Raw genomic sequence first — 17,793 nt, forward strand, 5'->3', positions numbered from 1 at the left:
TGGCCATCTAATCAGTCTCCGTGAGGGCCCCCTCTCTTACCAGCACATGCGCTGAGAAGACTCTGGCACAGGGCCGGATTATAGGTGGGGCGGATGGGGCGGTCATCCAGGGGCCCCCACACATCAGGTGCCGCCTCATTGCCTCAAACATTCCCGGCCACTCTATACCCTCTCTGGCCGACTCCCGACAGCACTGACAGACAGTTCTCTAAGCACAGTCACTGATGGGCCGGTCTGTGGCTGACTATGCCCCTCATACCCCTGAGGAATGATACTGTATGTATAAATCCCAATGCAGTGGAAATATTATGTGCTGGAGGACTGTGAGCTATTGATGGGCACTGAGTCACACCTGATGGTGCCCAGTTTTGTAATTATATTCTGTAATTATAATCTGCTATACAGGGCCGGCTCCAGGGGTTGGATGTGCTGGCCCCATAATAATGCGTGCCAAAATTTGGGGACATAGCCTAATTACCATAGGCCATGCCCCCTATGTGACATTATTTGGAGGCGTGCCCACATGGCACGGCTCCAAATAACATCAGAATGGGGGTAAAGGCCAGCACTCAGTCACTGGCTGGACTTCCCTCAGCCCTCTCCCATCAGTGAATGGATGCCGCGCGAATGCGCGCAGTATCCATTCACACTCCGGGGGTCCGGCAACCTCCCAAGTTGACCACCCGGGTGGAACAACAGGACAGTGTTGCCCCGCTGAAATCGGGATGCTGGGGAGGGGTGCGCCCTCTACAGGTGGCGCCCCTGTGCGACCGCACTGGTCAAACACCCCTAGAGCCGGCCCTGCTGCTATAACATCTCTGCAACGTGGGACTCTGATATTTACTTCCAATACCTGAACTATATCCACACTCCTCCTGTCTACTAAGGAACTTTATGCTTTCTCTTTCTCCCCTTCCCTCTCTTTCTCTCTCATTTTCTCGCCCCTCCCTCCATCCTTGCCTCTAACCCCCCTCTTCCCCTTACTCTCTCTGTTTCTCTTTCTCTCCCTATAGTTTATCTTATATATGTAGTGGGTATCTATAGGGGCATTCCGTGATTCGCAGAAGGGCTTTTCTTCTCTGCAAAAGTACTTGACATTATCTCACATCTTCCTCTGTTCTCTCTCCATTAGAATATTCCAATACTTCTCTAAACATGTGCTCATTTTACCAATCCTAATCCAATCAGTCCCTTTATGACTGTATGTAATCGAGCTTGTGCCCCGAACATTTTACTGCGACTACATAGTAGAAGAGAAAATATAGCATCTGGACAATGTTTTTCAATAAAGTATTATATAATACATTTAATAATATTGTTAATAATACCACTTGAAGCATTGGAGCATCAATTATATACGCACATGTAATGACTGGCTTAAAATAAATAACAATTACATTTATTAATAAAATGAATATAATATATTATAAATCTTCATAAAAATTAACATAAATCAAGCTGAATGTCAAATATAAGAGGGATGGTGCTAATATTAGGATGTAATAAGGTAGTGTGTCCACTATTGTACTGTATCTAAAGTCACAGGTTCACAGGTGAATTAAATGATCTGAATAGTATCTCTGTTTTGTCAAGATATAGGTCATAAACTTGGGTACAAAGAGTTAAATTCAATCAAATCCTGGTCAGGACCATATTGTAAGAGGATATAAGTGGCAGTGTAAGTGACTCTGTATCTCAGAGCTGAATAAAATGTGCTTAGCGTCTAACCTCTGTGTCCCCGAATTACAGAGGTTACAGCACCATGAGATCCACTGGTCATATGACAGCAGCTTTGTACTAATTCTTCATGCACTTCTCAGTTTCTAGCATTGTCTATTGATCATATACAGCACCATATAGTATCTTGCATGAAGGTGAAGAATCTTATTTTAACATAAGAATACCTGATATATTCACAGATTGAACTACCCTACCTACTGTAACTGCAATGGTGGCTATGAAAACTGTTTGCATGAATAAAGTTTTCTGTTACATTACCATTTTCACTTGTCCTGCATTTATCTGAATGAACAGATTCTGGGTGATAATAACTCAGTTGTTGAGCTGGTAGCTGTAATAAAGGCTTGTTATGGTCGTACTAGCCTGAATGCACATAGCTTATTGTCAGCGCTACTATGACAGTAACCTGTAGGCTATTTGCAGACATCAGAACTGAAAACAATTCAGGTTCATATATCTAATACATGCTGGTGTATAAAGTGCCAATCCTACCACCCTCAGCAATCCTGATATAACTGTATCTATTTCAAACATTTTGCATCTGTAACAAGAATAGAAATAAGGAAAGATTACCTGTCCACAGCAATGGCCGTCAAGGTGAAAACAGAAACATAAACGGTCACTGGCTGTATCAGAAACACAAAGTAACACATGAATTTGCCGAAAACCCAACCCTGGGAGTTGAAAGCATAGGCGAGAGTGAAGGGTACACAGGTGGCACACATAAGCATGTCAGAGAAAGCCAGGTTTCCGATAAAGAAATTAGTGACATTGTGCATCTTCTTGGTTCTCCAGATGACGTACAGGAGAAGGTAGTTCCCAAATATGCCAATTAGTACCACCAGAGCATAGCATGGTATGATGAGAAGTTTGTAGGACTGAATCAGCTGGACACCAATGAATTCGGAGCTTGAGTTGGAGCTATTCAGTTTGACCCTGTAGATGGTGAGATTGGCTGGTCCATAACTCCTGCAACTGGGGCTCTCCATCGTTTCAGCCAGTCTTTGAGTTCATTCCACATTAATGATCAACACCATCATTTAGACCTCAATAGCACAGTGTTAGTACAGGGCAACTCTACATATACAGGACTTGTGTAGTATTGTTATTACAGGGAATCTTAGGTGATTGGAGATGGGACTGAAATCTTGGATTGGGAACTGCAGGTCACAATCACTCTTTCTTGTGGCTCTGCAGGATTATGTGACAGTTGACCAACACTTTATTACTGAGTTGTTAAAGTTTAAGAGAATAATAACAACATTGCACTTAGAGCCATGATAATGTTGTCTTACATTTCCTCAATTCCTGAATTACGCAATGTTGATGACTGAGCCAGCATTCTCTACAGCATAGAAGGAGATCTGAAGGTGCCACAACAATGTAATGTTATTCATCATCCATGGCATCTGTGGCCTGATTATTTTTTCTTCATGAAGTCATACAATAGTGTCAGGTCCTTACATCTATTGTCCTTCTATAGAATCTCCATTCCTAGAGAGAGCACATAAATCATATTTTTAGTACTTAGTTTGGCTCATTGATTCCTACTGACTAAAAGAAAGGGTTTCTGCCAAATCACACTGCAGAACACTACAATATTGGACACATACAGTATTTACTAAAGCTTCTAAAACAGACAAGTGGTGTTGTTGCCCATATCAACCAATCAGACTCTGTGTATCATTTTCTAGAATGCAATTGAGAATTGATAGTTAGAATCTGATTGGTTGCTATGGGTAACATTACCACTTGTCTATTTTAGAAGCTTTAGTATATCAATCCCATAGAGCCTGATTCAGTAGCGATCAAAGCTGCGTAATTGCGATCGCTGCTGTGTAATCGCACGCAACAAAGCTGTGAAAATATGCTAATGGCTGCCTCAGCTCAGGCGGCATAAATACGCCCACTTCTGCTTTCTCATATCCGTCCACTGTCGCTATTCTGCATAAACATCAGAACCATCGACGCACATCGGCCTGTCACGAACATTTACAGTAGGTCTGACCACATGCAGAAACTGCAAGTCTCGTCGCAAGCAGTGAGTACTCAACCTGCGTATGCAATCGCAGTGGCTAATTTATGCACGCCCATGAAATGGTGTTCAAACGGACAGGCACGCCTGCGTTTCTCAAACCACTCCCCCGTCACCGACCCCAAACGCTGACAACCTGTCACTCACTCTGTGATGGATTCCTCAGTGCATCTGTAATCTCAGTGCGATCACCACGCACGCACACTGCGGCTTATACGTATGCGCAATGGCTAACAATCACTCGTTCTGCGTACGCAGTTGCAATTGCGATTGTTGCTGAATCAGGCCCATAGTTTGATAGGGTGCCATAAGCATAGGTGTCTGTCTATTACCTGACACGTAACACACCTGACACACTGGAAACGACACAAATCATGGGGAATAATAAAAAACAACCAGTAACTATCAAAGGTTTTTTCAAGATGTGTAAACTGACATGAATGTATATTGAAACTGAAAGTTCATATTTTGGATTTCAGTTACACTCATTTAAAATGAACAGATAAATATTGACTAAAAAAATAGAAAAAAAACTTTCATGAAAGTATAAAACATTGGCCCAGATTCAGAGCCGGACGCTCTGACCAGAGCGCTCGCTCTGAATCAGGGCCCACCTCCATTAATATGGAGCGTCCTCCTGGACGCTCGTATAGCTGTGGGTCACCACCCACAGCATATACGAGCGTGCAGGATGATGGTCGCGATGGTCTTGACCATCGCGACCATCGAAACTGCGAGCAAAAGCCTGCGGTTGAGTTTTTCAACCGCAAGGCCAGGAGTGATTTTGGCTCTATCAGAGCCAAAATCACTCCCACTGACATCACTAGTGATGTCAGTGGGGCCGGCTTCAGACGGTAGGCGTTCCCTTGGGAACGCCTTCGTCTGGCAGGCATGCCCCCGGCACGCCCACCAAAGGGGGCGTGCTGTCAGTCAACATCGACAGCACGCCCCCTTTGATGAGACACTCCGAGCGAAGGAAAGTCTTTCGCTCGTCGCGTCTCGCGCATGCACACGACGGAGCTCCCTCCGTCGTTGCATGCGCAGTGCAGACCATCGACCCACTTGCGAGCGGACAGCCGCTCGCGAGTGGGTCTGAATGAGGGCCATTGTTTCCTTCTGCTATAACTATCCTTTGATGTATACGCTGTCGCAATGCTGGATAAAGAGCTCTCCCCATGCTTTGCGGCAACCAGAAGGAATGTGCAGTGTAACTAGAAGCCTGGACATGAGCTTCCAGTTCCACTTTCAAGAAAAAAAAAGGTCATAAAAAAATACGGTTGATTAATATTTTGTATATGTTTGTTAATTTATTTTTTTTTTTCGGAAATGCTTCACCTGATTAACTAAGGGATTTTTCTCCTTTCCAGCACCAACCTTTCACCATACATGTATCACCGCATATCATTCATAAATAGGAAGCTATTGCCAGAGGTAGCCAATAAATAAATCACCAGCAATATCCGTTGATAACATCAACAACATAACAACAGCAATGTTTTTTTTTTTGCCAGATTTATCGTTTATCCTCATTCATAAATAAACACCTAACCGTCTATATCGACAGCAATAGCAACAATGACATCTGGAGGAAATCAATATTACAAAAAAAAAATTCCCCCAAACAAAATTATTATTATCTTTTATTTATATGGCGCCACAAGTGTTCCACAGCACCTTACAAAGTACGTAGACAAATAAGTGATACAAGAAAGCAGTGACTTACAGTACAATACAATGCAGGACAAGGACATGGTTTATACACATTGTTACATTAGCGATCATAACACTCAAATAACCAACAGGGCGTAAGCAACCAGTTGTTAGGTGCCTGAGTGAGGAGTAGATGAAATTAATAAGTAAGGAGAAGCACAAGAGGGTAGAGGGCCCTGCTCATGAGAGCTTACATTCCAAAGGGGCGGGGCAGACAAACAGACGTGACACAGATGGGGTAGGCAGGGAGGAAGGAGCATGTAGCAAGGGGTTAGGATGAGAGCTGGAAGGCTTTGATGAACTTAGTGGGTCTTGACAGCCTGTTTGAAGATTTGCAGAGAGGTGGAGAGTCTGATGGGGAGAGGGAGAGAGTTCCAGAGGTAGGGAGCAGCATGGGCAAATAAATTAATTCACAGATTTCCTTTTAAAATAAAAAAAGGCATTGTTTCCAGAATTGACACACTCCTTTGAAAATAGTCACTTCTTTTCTGTTTAGCCTTTGCATTGACGTAATATAGAATTGAATTAGGTTGAAAATTGAATGCGTGGGTGTAGTCACTGCTACTAGTTTACCAAAGATGTCAGTGATATCTTCTTGTTTTCGCCTGAAGTCAGTTGCAACTCTCTAAGCAAATGTTAAACTATTCCAGGGCAATACACACATTTAAGCAGTTATTGGTACTCTAAGCATGGCCTGTTTTCCCTAAGCAATGCACTGCAGCCTTGATTTCCCACTGGAAATGTGTAAATGGACAATGAAGAATTAAAGGAAATTAGACAAAAGGCAAATACATTTAATGGTGAGCACTTTAGTGGTATATATCTGCAAACAATATTGAGAACAGCTGTTGCAATTTACAAGTATATGTACAGATAAGCAGTTAAAATTGGCAGGTCATATACAATATTCTTTGACACACTATATATAATTAAGATCAGCAGGACTGGGGGTTATGCTACTGTACATGAAGATACCTGTAATGAGGGAAAGTGAGGCGAGAGAGAAAATGATAGCATGGCTCGGGGTTCACTGCTCGCAGAAGTAGATAATACATAATGTACTGTATACACAGAATGTTGACTTTTTAACATAAGAATCAATTATTAAATTAAAGAGGTAAATCATGCTTAACTATATTTTTTTATCCCAGAGGGGAAGGTCCTGGTGAAACAGATATAGATACATAATTCTAGTCGTCACAGTCCTGCTCTCTGCTGCAGAATACTGTGATTCTTGCTAGCATGCATCAGAGGGGCTACATTGATGCGTTTCACTGTGAATTATACCATCTCGCCTCCATAAAACTAGCTTTGGTGGACGGGATGCAGGAGTATAACTGATGTGGGGCGTGCAAATGTGCTAGGAGCACGAAGGTCTATGTGATAGGGAGCAGCTAAGGTTAGAGATCACCAGCCTCCTTATTAACTGAATTACAAATGTGCAACCCGAGCGTTCACCTATACTTTCTTAATGCTGGTAATGAGTGGCATAAACTATGGTGTTGTATGATGTATACAATTACTGAAAATCTAGTTATTAATTGGATGCAAGCTATACAATAACAAGTTATGTAATAATACAATTGGTATGAAGAGGAATATACACAATGCATTGTGTAATAAACACAACCGTAAGCCTGGTTGTACAATGGATGAAATGATCATTATTAAGTAATACTGGAAAACACATAGTAGATATAATAATTGCAGCGAGTATCAATGAAAAGTATACAATGTCTAATAATAAGTAGAAATGTGTGCGGTCCCCGTGTTTTGGTTTTGGTTTCAATTCATCATCATGTTTTGGTTTTGGCAAAACCACCCTCAAGTGTTTTGGTTCGGATTCGGTTTTGGTTCGGTTTTAAATTTCATACAAATTGATAAAAATCAATAACAAAATCGTTAAAAACAGCGAAATTCATGTAATTTGGACCTGCTGACATGCAATCCAAAAACAGAGTTTGGTTTTTAAATCCGAGTTCCGAACTGACAGCAGGACTCGGTTCTACTCAGATCCTCAAAGTGATACTGAAGTGGGGCTCGATTCGACTCGGAACCCCTAAGTTCAGGTGTGTTCGTACTTCAGGAAAACCGAGCCTCACATCTCTACTAATAAGTGGAATGAACTCAATGACTAAGATGATGGGATAAAATCAGTACTTTTACAGTATACTATATTAGACTGAGATGGTAATATCCTTAATTAGGATTGTTGGCATTGATATTACTACTAATCAGTATTTTGCAGAGGGTTCCCAGCTGGGGTGTGAGGCAGCGTGTCACAATATACAACAGTACGCATGGTTGGGGGTGAGGGAAGGTAGACAGGGACAAGTAGAGTGTGTGTGTGTGGGGTGGGGGGCGGGGGCACCAGCAGTTCCCAGTGATTAGGGATGAATGCTTCAGTGATGACATGTCTGGGGGATTGTGGATAGCTGGGTTCATGTAGCTCACTCTCTGTTTAGCTGTGCGGGCTGCAGTGAGGCGGTGTTTTGTCTGGTGTGGGGTGGTACCTTGTCGTGTACCTCTCGGTGCCGCTTGGTGGGTGTGCATATCCTCTTCACCATAGTTACCATGCCCCTGGGTGGGTGGGCAGATGGTAGCTTGAACGGCAGGGGTGATGTAGATGACAAGTCTTTGGAAGACTCTCTACATCTGTGTTCTCCTATTCTTTGTTTGAAAGTGGTTGGGTACTGGATGCTGGCACTCGGGATCCCGTCGGTCAGAATACCAATGCCAACATCCCGGCCAGGTTAGAATGCTGATGCCTCCAGGTACATAAGCCTAACCTAACCCCTAACCCTATCCCTAAACCTCCCTTCCTGGTGCCTAAACCTAACTTCCCTCCCAGTAGCCTAAACCTAACCTCTCTCCCCGCAGCCTAACCCTAACCCTCCCATAGTTCCTAAACCTAACCCTTTACCCTAGTCCTCTCCCTAACCCCAGTACTTACCTTTGGGATTCCGGCGGTCGGTATGCCGGTGCTGGTATTCTGACAAGTGTCAGGATTCCGGCGTCAACATTCTGACCACCAGAATCCCAGCGGTTGGCATTCTGACCGCATCCCATTTCAAAGGTCTGTTGGTTTTTCCTACGTATTGTTTTCCACATGGGCATTTGAGTAGGTAAATGACGCCTTTGGTGTCGCATGTCATGAAGTGGTGTACTGTATTTTGAATCTTTCTTCTGTTTCGATGGAAACAGGTGTTGATGGGTCGTGTTGTTCTAGATCAGTTTGTGTTTTTAAATTTTCTACAGTGAAAGAAGCCTTTGGTTTTATAATTAGTTAGATATGAGGTCTGTTCTGCTGTCTTTGGTTTGATGTGATTGTGGACCAGCTTCTTTTTGATGTGTGGCAGTTTCTTGTAAACAACTGATGGGTTGAGTGATAGCATCTCTATAACGGTTTTGTAATTCATCAGAATGTTCCAAGGTTTGCTGAGTATCTTTCGGATCATAGTTGCTTTTGCATTATTCTTGGTTACAAAATACATGGTGTCTTTGTCCTTTCCATCTGCTGTCTTTTCTTTTGTTATATTGTAATATTGCTGATCTTTCTTTCTTTTGTATTTGATGTTATGCTGAGTCTATTATATCTTCTTTGTATTTTTGTAATCGAGAAGTTGTTTGAGTGTGCTGGCTTTATAGCAGGGCTCAGGGTTTACTAATTGGAGTGGTAGATAATACATAATGTATACTCCGAATGCTACATTTTTAACAGAAGAATCAATTATTAAATTAAATAGGTAAATCATAAATTATGCTTAATTATTTTATTTATCCAAGAGGGATTTGCCCCATTGGGCAGATATATACACGTTTCCAGCACTGATGGTAGAACAGCATTATGAGAAGCAGTGGTGTCTCCAGAAGTGGGGCTGCAACGCAGTTCAAAATTCAAATAGGGGAGCCACACCAACTGCCATTCCAAACATCACTGGCTGGGACTCACTGGTAGTTGGTGTGACTCCCCTATTTGAATTTTGGACTGTTCTGCAGCCCCACCTCTGGAGCCGCCACTGATAATAAAATGGAGTGTCACTTTGGGCCTGATTCAGAGATGGAAGCAGATCACACAGCCGCTGCATCTTTGTACCCAGCGGCTGTGCAATAATATGCAAATGCAGCAGGAGTCGTCTTGCGTAAATAGGCGCCTCCTATGATTCGCTGCTGCTTCCGAGGATATAGCATCTGTACATATGTACACCGGCCATCTGAGTAACCCTCAGATTACTCAGGATAGCTGGGAAATGCACGTTGCTGAAGCCAGTAAGGCTGCATCCAAGGAGCATGGGCACACGCACTCCGTTTTATGTAATGCAGCCTGTCACCACCCCAAAACGCCATCAGCCTGTCAATCATGCTGCGCTGTTTGGGGCACTGCGAGCGACATCACAGCCCCGGATCTGCACATGTGCAGAGTGGCTTCTGCGGTTGTGCAGATCTAAAAACATCGGAGAATTACATAAACATCGGGTTTACATACATCTCTGATTAGGCCCTTTGTCATTTGACATTAAGGACTTTAGGAGCAGTAGGAACTGTAGCTTAACCATTTATTCGGTACAATGTGTCCTATTAGACATGAGACCACCTTAATGGAAAGGACAGTTCATGTAGAAATTCACTGTTCAAAAATACATTGATATGGTGGTACATTACTATCACATAACGCAGACATCTTCTTGGTGACTAGTGTATACTGTAGACCGCTTCCTGAAGGCTTATGCGCAATACAGACACATCCCTGCCAACATTGCACAACATAATTTATCAGTACAGATTTAGCCAATGTTTTGATCTACCTAACCACTCTGTATTCTTCTCAGCTATAACACTATGCTAATACACCCCACCTCCTCTCACTATGGGAAATCAAGACTTTCCTATATTAACTGGAGCTATAGGAAGTGGCTAGTGTACAAATTTAATACAGCTTTCTCAAGTAACTTTACAAAAATAGTCGTGAGGCATTTATTATAACCGTTGACTGTTAATTAACATAAATTTGAATGAAATTAATATACATTATTCAGATGTTAGATGTAATAGTCATTATAACATGGACTGCTCAAGTATTCAGTACTTTATCTAAATTCACAATCTTGGAAAATATTCTCTCCAGCTCCCCAGGTAATGAACAGCACCATTTTATAGACAGACAATCTAACATTGTAACTGCTTCCTTCCCTTCAGATTCTACTTCAGTTACCAAATAAGGATGTAACTGAAAGGTGTAGTCACAGAAGTCAGCACTGTGAGTGCTTGAGTAGCCCACATATGTGTCTACGCACTGTCCATGCGTACATATGGGTTTTTCAGTCAATAATTTTCAAAAGTTGTTTCTGATGGTTGTAGTGCAATTACAGAGACCAGCTGAGGCCACAATAGGACATCAACAAGAATCTACATGTATCACAAACAGTGGCAGCTGCAGCACAATTCAAAATTCAAATATGAGATCCACACCAACTGCCACTCCAAACACTACCAAACATCACTGGCCAGGACTTACTATTTGAATTTTGAACTGCGCTGCAGGCCCACCTCTGAAACCAACACTGACGCAAAGCTACTAAATGTATCAATATCTCCTTTTGCATTTAGTTTGTAAATGTTGAAAATGTTATGTGGGCCAGGCTAATAAAACATGCTTGATCCGGTATTAAGAGTTTATTTAGGAAAATGTTTGCTGAATGAGGCAGCCTGCTGGTTGTTCAAATATGTTTGCATTTTGCAATGACTAACTGGATAGTGCCCAAGATACATTCAAAGACTGAAATTATTTTAGAGCGTTCATCAAGCTGGTCATTTGGGAAAGGTTTTACCACATTCCTAGTTCAGCATGCTACAGTATGCTTTGGATATGTGTAGGTTATATTTATCTTATGTAACTTGTTAAAGCAGAATGAAGGAACTCTGCAGGCTTGAGCAATTAACTATTTTGTCATTCCCAGTCGTAATTTTCCTTTCATGTAAAAAGGGTAGAAAATATTACACAACATCAAAGAAAGAAACTGATACTTGCATATTCGAGTATTTAGAACTGTATTTTTTCAAATCTGAAATCAGAAGTCTCTTCTGCAGTGTGATGACTTTTATATTTAGATTGCTGTTTTCTCAAATCTGGTTCCAACACTGACTTAAAAAAATATGACAAAGTTCTCTAGATGTACTTACCTTGATAATGCACATTCCCGTTGTGGCCTAACTGTTTTACTACAACGAACATAGGGGTCTATTTACTAAGCAGTGTTAGGAGACAGAGGCCCTGATTCAGAGCCGGACGCTCTGAATCTGTTTTTTTTTTTGTGCGGCCTCCTGGCCGCTCGCATAGCTGTGGGTGACCACCCACGGCTATAGCGAGCGGCCATGATGATGGTCGCGATGGTCAAGACCATCGCGACCATCGGGCTTGCGACGAGACCCTTGTGGTAGGGTCTCGTGGCCGCAAGCCCCAGAGTGATATCGGCTCTAACACTCGTGATGTCAGTGGGGCCACCCCCAAACGGCAGGCGTTCACTCAACATCGACAGCTCGCCCCCTTTGGTGCGAGACCCAGAGCGACGGATTGCCCGTCGCTAGCCGGGTCTCGCGCACGACGGAGCCAGCTCTGTTGCGAGCGCTCAGCGCTTGCGACCGGGTCTGAATCAGGCCCAGAGTGAAAAGTGATAAGGTGCCAGCCAATCAGCTCCTAACTGCCATCTCACAGGCATAGCGCCCCTGTCATTCACCGCCCAGACCCCCAATCATACATCGGGGAGAAGCGGTATCAGTGCACCTAACGTGCGCTTATACCGCTTCTGGGCTTCATACATCTCCCCCATAGTGCAATTATATATCTACAATAGGAGCAGGGTGTGAGGTGCACATAGGTCCATTTGTCCAGGGGAAACATACATCATACACACTGCACCCAGGAGAGATTGGCCAGTGTCCTGTGGTTGCCCCCCCCCATTCTTGTTTCCCAGTAGCGCCATTTTTAAGGCGATCTATTCATAAAGACAGGGCTGGCACAGTAGGAAGAAAAAACTCACTATGCCTGAGTCGTTGCCCTCCACACCGGTATTGGAGGGCCCCTCTGCACGGTAACAGAATACTTCCCAAGTTTCCTCTGAAGGACAGAGTGATGTGGGGTACATGGCCTCGTGGCAAGGGGCCCGTGAGCCACGTCCCCATTTTCATCACGTTGGGGACATGCCCGGCGCCCCAGAAGTTGCTGGACATGCCCCCAGTCCCTCTCTCCGGTGAATAGATGTCGCACTCATGCACACGGCATCTATTGAGCGAAAAAGGTCCTCCAAACTTTCCCCCCACCGCGGGACACTTCAGCCTGTAGGTAGGACAGCGGGACAGTGCCCGAAAGTGGGACTGTTCCACTACTAAAATCGGGATAGTTGGGAGGTATGTGACAGGTATTGGGGGGCTGATGTACATAGGCTTCCTCATGCATAAAATGCTTCTGGCATAGTGCTCATCCTCTACACAGCCAGATTGAATAGCCTATGTGTTTTCCAATAAAGACCATTATTATCATATTATCATGAAAACTAGTCATTTAGACTGATAATAAGATTTTCAATAAATTTTCCATATTTTGTGCCCACCACTCCTCTGCCAGCTGCCTGTCTTTACCGCATGATAGGCACCTAATATCAGGAAAGACATAGCCACACAAAGGATGTCCTGCTGCGATGCTACTTACCACTTACTAGACAGGACTCAAAGTGATGTGTACATACCTGAAAGCATTAGCTTTATGCACATATATATTTGATATCTTGGGAGAAAACAATAAATGAGATGCAATTGAGACACAGAAATTCATACATTGCAAAGGAACTTTGAAAGACATAGTCATGGCTTCATAGTCACAGCGGTAGCATAATTAGTATAGCTATCAAATCATACAGTAATTCTACAATAGCTCAGGCAGCTGGGAAAAAAAACTCCAGGCAAGTATATTTATTGAATAACATTAAAAATAAAAGCTCTCCTCCTAAGGCATTTCATGACCCCATACTATTTCTGTACCATCTGCAGAATATCTGCTTAACTGTCTTATTATCTAACTGGCTGGGAAGCATCATAAGTAGGGGTGAGCGGGTTTGGATTTCTGAAATCCGAACCCCCCCGAGCCCCCCCGATCCGAGGCAGATCCGAGTCAGGCTCGACTTTTCCCGCCTGACTCGGATCTGAAATCGAGGCAAAACGTCATCATCCCGCCTTCCGGGTCTCGCGGGTTTTGGATCCTATATAAGGTACCCGCGTCGGCGCCATTTTCTCACTCGGCTGTGGACAGTGAAGAGGGAGGGCGGGAGTTAGGGCTGGCTGGGCTGTGTAGTGTAGTGTAGTGCAGAGTAGTGTTGTGCTGTGCTGTGCTGCGCTGTGCTGCTGTTGTCCACTACTTCAAAGTCCATAGGGGCTGGCTGTGTTGTGCTGTGCTGCTGTTGTTAATAGGGGCTGTGTCCACTACTTCAAAGTCCATAGGGGCTGGCTGGACTGTGTTGTGCAGTCAGTTCTCCATAGGGGCTGTGCCCACTCCAAAGTCCTGTGCAGTGTCCCAGTCCTAAAGGGGTGCTGTAGTGTTGTCCAGGGGGTGCTCTGTCCATCAGGGGTGCTCCCCCCAAGTGCTAAAAAAATAATATTTTTTGTGTGTTTATGAATTGCGTGCGCAGTAGCCGCACGTGCATCAACAAAGTAATGCCAAGCGTGCGCCTGTGTCATAAGTAAAGGGCCGGCTGGCTTGACCGTTAAAGGGTGCTGTAACCCCCAAAGTACACTCCAGTCCAAAAAAAAAAATATATATTTTCTGTGTTTGTGAATTGTGTGCGCAGTAGCCGCACGTGCATCAACAAAGTAGTGCCAAGCGTGCGCCTGTGCCATAAGTAAAGGGCCGGCTGGCTTGACCGTTAAAGGGTGCTGTAACCCCCAAAGTACACTCCAGTCCAAACCAAAAAAATATATATTTTCTGTGTTTGTGAATTGTGTGCGCAGTAGCCGCACGTGCATCAACAAAGTAGTGCCAAGCGTGCGCCTGTGTCATAAGTAAAGGTGCCGGCTGGCTTGACCGTTAAAGGGTGCTGTAACCCCCAAAGGACACTCCAAACCAAATAACAAAATAATTTTTCTGTGTTTGTGAATTGTGTGCGCAGTAGCCGCACGTGCATCAACAAAGTAGTGCCAAGCGTGCGCCTGTGTCATTAGTAAAGGGCCGGCTGGCTTGACCGTTAAAGGGTGCTGTAACCCCCAAAGTACACTCCAGTCCAAACCAAAAAAAAAAATATTTTCTGTGTTTGTGAATTGTGTGCGAAGTAGCCGCACGTGCATCAACAAAGTAGTGCCAAGCGTGCGCCTGTGTCATAAGTAAAGGGCCGGCTGGCTTGACCGTTAAAGGGTGCTGTAACCCCCAAAGTACACTCCAGTCCAAACCAAAAAAAAAAATATTTTCTGTGTTTGTGAATTGTGTGCGCAGTAGCCGCACGTGCATCAACAAAGGAGCAGCGCCAAGCGTGCGCCTGTGTCCCATAAGTAAAGAGCCGGCTGGCTCATTTCTTAAAGGGTGGTGTAACCCACAAAGTGCACTACTCTCCAGCAAAAATAAAAAAATATTTTCTGTGTTTAGCCGCACTTATATATCAAATCGATATAACATAAATGGAGGACCAAACTTTCTCCGATAAAAATAAAATAGAGAAAGATCAAGAACCATTTCCTCCTAGTGCTGAAGCTGCTGCCACTAGTCATGACATAGACGATAACATGCCATCAACGTCGTCTGCCAAGGCCGATGCCCAATGTCATAGTAGAGGGCACATACAATCCCAAAATGACAAAGTTCAGGAAAATGACCTTGAAAAAAACATTTAAATCATCTGAAGAGAAACGTAAACTTGCCAATATGCCATTTACGACACGGAGTGGCAAGGAACGGCTAAGGTCGATCCCTAGTATGTTCATGACTAGTGGTTCAGCTTCACATGATGATGGAAGCCCTCCTCCCACTAAAAAAATCAAAAAAGTTAAGCTGGCAAAAGCACAGCGAAGAACTGTGCTTTCTAAGAAGATATCACAAATCCCCAAGGAGAGTCCAAGTGTGGTGGTGGTTGCGATGCCTGACCTTCCCAGCACTGGACGGGAAGAGGTGGCTCTTTCCACCATTTGCACACCCCCTGCAAGTGCTGAAAGGAGCACCACAGTCCACTTGCTGATATGCAAATTGAAGATGTCACTGTTGAAGTACAACAGGATGAGGATACTGGTGTAGCTGGCGCTGAGGAGGAAGTTGGCGAGGAGGATTCTGATGGTGATGTGGTTTGTTTAAATCAGGCTCCGGGGGAGACAGTTGTTGTCCGTGGGATGAAAAAGCCCATCACGGTCATGCCTGGGCAGAAGACCAAACATTCCACCTCTTTGGTCTGGCAATATTTCTATCCAAATCCGGACAACAACTGTCTTGCCATATGTACCATATGTAAAGGTGGAATAAGTAGGGGTAGGGACGTTAACCACCTAGGAACATCCTCCCTTATACGGCACCTGCAGCGTGTTCATAATAAGTTACTGTCAAGTTCAGAAACTTTGGCTAAGACCGTAAGCAGTCCAGGGACACCTAAATCCCGTTGTCCTGTTGTATTCAAGCGCCTACAAACCACACCGTCAACTCCCTCCTCGTCAATTTCCTTCTTAGTCAGGATCGGAAGTAGTCCTGCAGGCCATGTCACTGGCATGACTGACTCTCCTATCCGGGATTCCTCCGGAGGATCCTGCATTGCTACGCCTCCTGCTTCCGCTGCTGCTGTTGCTGCTGCTGGGAGTCGTTCATCATCCCAGGGAGGAAGTAGGAACACCACTACTTTTACTAAACAATTGACCCTCCAACAGTCCTTAGCGAGGAGGATGAAGTACGACAGCAGTCACCCTGAAGCAAAACGTATAACTGAGGCCTTGACTGCTATGTTGGTGTTAGACGTGTGTCCGGTATCCGCCATTAGTGCAGTGGGATTTAGACAATTGATGGAGGTAGTGTGTCACCGGTTCCAAATCCCGTCTAGATTCCACTTCACTAGGCAGGCGATACCGAGACTGTACAGAAACGTCAGAAAAAGTGTCCTCAGTGTCCTGAAAAATGCCGTTGTACCCACTTAACCACGGACATGTGGACAAGTGTCCACTTAACCACGGACATGTGGACAAGTGGAACAGGGCAGACTAAGGACTATATGACTGTGACAGCCCACTGGGTAGATGTATCACCTTACGCAGCAACAGCAGCAGCGTCACCAGTAGCAGCATCTCAGAAACACTAGCTCGTTCCAAGGCAGGCTACGCTGTGTATCACCGGTTTCAGTAAGAGGCACACCGCCGACAACCTCTTAGAGAAACTGAGGGAAATCATCGCCCAGTGGCTTACCCCACTTAGACTCTCCTGGGGATTTGTGATATCTGACAATGCCACCAATATTGTGCGGGCATTACATCTGGGCAAATTCCAGCACGTCCCATGTTTTGCTCACACAATAAACTTGGTGGTGCAGAATTTTCTGAAAAGCGACAGGGGCGTGCAGGAGACTCTTTGGGTGGCCCAAAAAATTTCTGCCCACTTTCGCCATTTAGCGACTGCGTGCCGAAGACTGGAGCGCCAGCAAACACTCTTGAACCTGCCCCGCCATCACCTGAAGCAAGAGGTTGTGACGCGGTGGAACTCAGCCCTCTATATGCTTCAGAGGATGGAGGAGCAGCAAAAGGCCATACAAGCCTATACATCCACCTATGACATAGGCAAAGGAGGGGGTATGCACCTGACTCAAGCACAGTGGAGAATGATTTCCGTGTTGTGCAAGGTTCTCCAGCCCTTCGAACTTGCCACACGTGAAGTCAGTTCAGACACTGCCAGCTTGAGTCAGGTCATTCCCCTCATCAGGTTTTTGCAGAAGCAGCTGGAGAAAGTGAAGGAGGAGCTAAGACGGAGCGATTCCGCTCGGCATGTGGGACTTGTGGATGAAGCCCTTCATTCGCTTGCCAGGATTCCAGGGTGGTCAATCTGTTGAAATCAGAGCACTACATTTTGGCCACCGTGCTCGATCCTAGGTTTAAAGCCTATGTGGAGAGAGACATCTTTCCGGCCGACACAAGCCTGCAGAGGTGCAAAGACCTGCTGGTGAAAACACTGTCAGCTGAAGCAGAACGTGACACGTCAACAGCTCCTTCTTCATTTTCTCCCGCAACTGGGGCTGCCAGGAAAAAACTTAGGTATCCTAAGCAACCCGCTGGCGGTGATGCAGGGCAGGCAGGACCAAGTTTGGACA

At 44.6% G+C, this 17,793-nt stretch overlaps 1 protein-coding gene across 1 annotated transcript in view; it reads right to left on the minus strand.

Annotated features, from left to right (window-relative positions):
* LOC148481752 (prolactin-releasing peptide receptor-like) overlaps positions 1-17,793 on the minus strand; it is a 135,133-nt gene that overhangs the window by 62,675 nt on the left and 54,665 nt on the right. Inside the window, exon 2 of the mRNA XM_088453059.1 lies at positions 2,314-3,234. Within this exon, the coding sequence (XP_088309185.1) occupies positions 2,314-2,729 (416 nt within the window). The 5' untranslated portion in view covers positions 2,730-3,234. The remainder of the gene's footprint in view (positions 1-2,313; positions 3,235-17,793) is intronic.

Source organism: Taudactylus pleione, unplaced genomic scaffold (assembly GCF_031769625.1).
Source record: "Taudactylus pleione unplaced genomic scaffold, aTauple2 ptg000567l, whole genome shotgun sequence".
Lineage (NCBI taxonomy): Eukaryota > Metazoa > Chordata > Amphibia > Anura > Myobatrachidae > Taudactylus > Taudactylus pleione.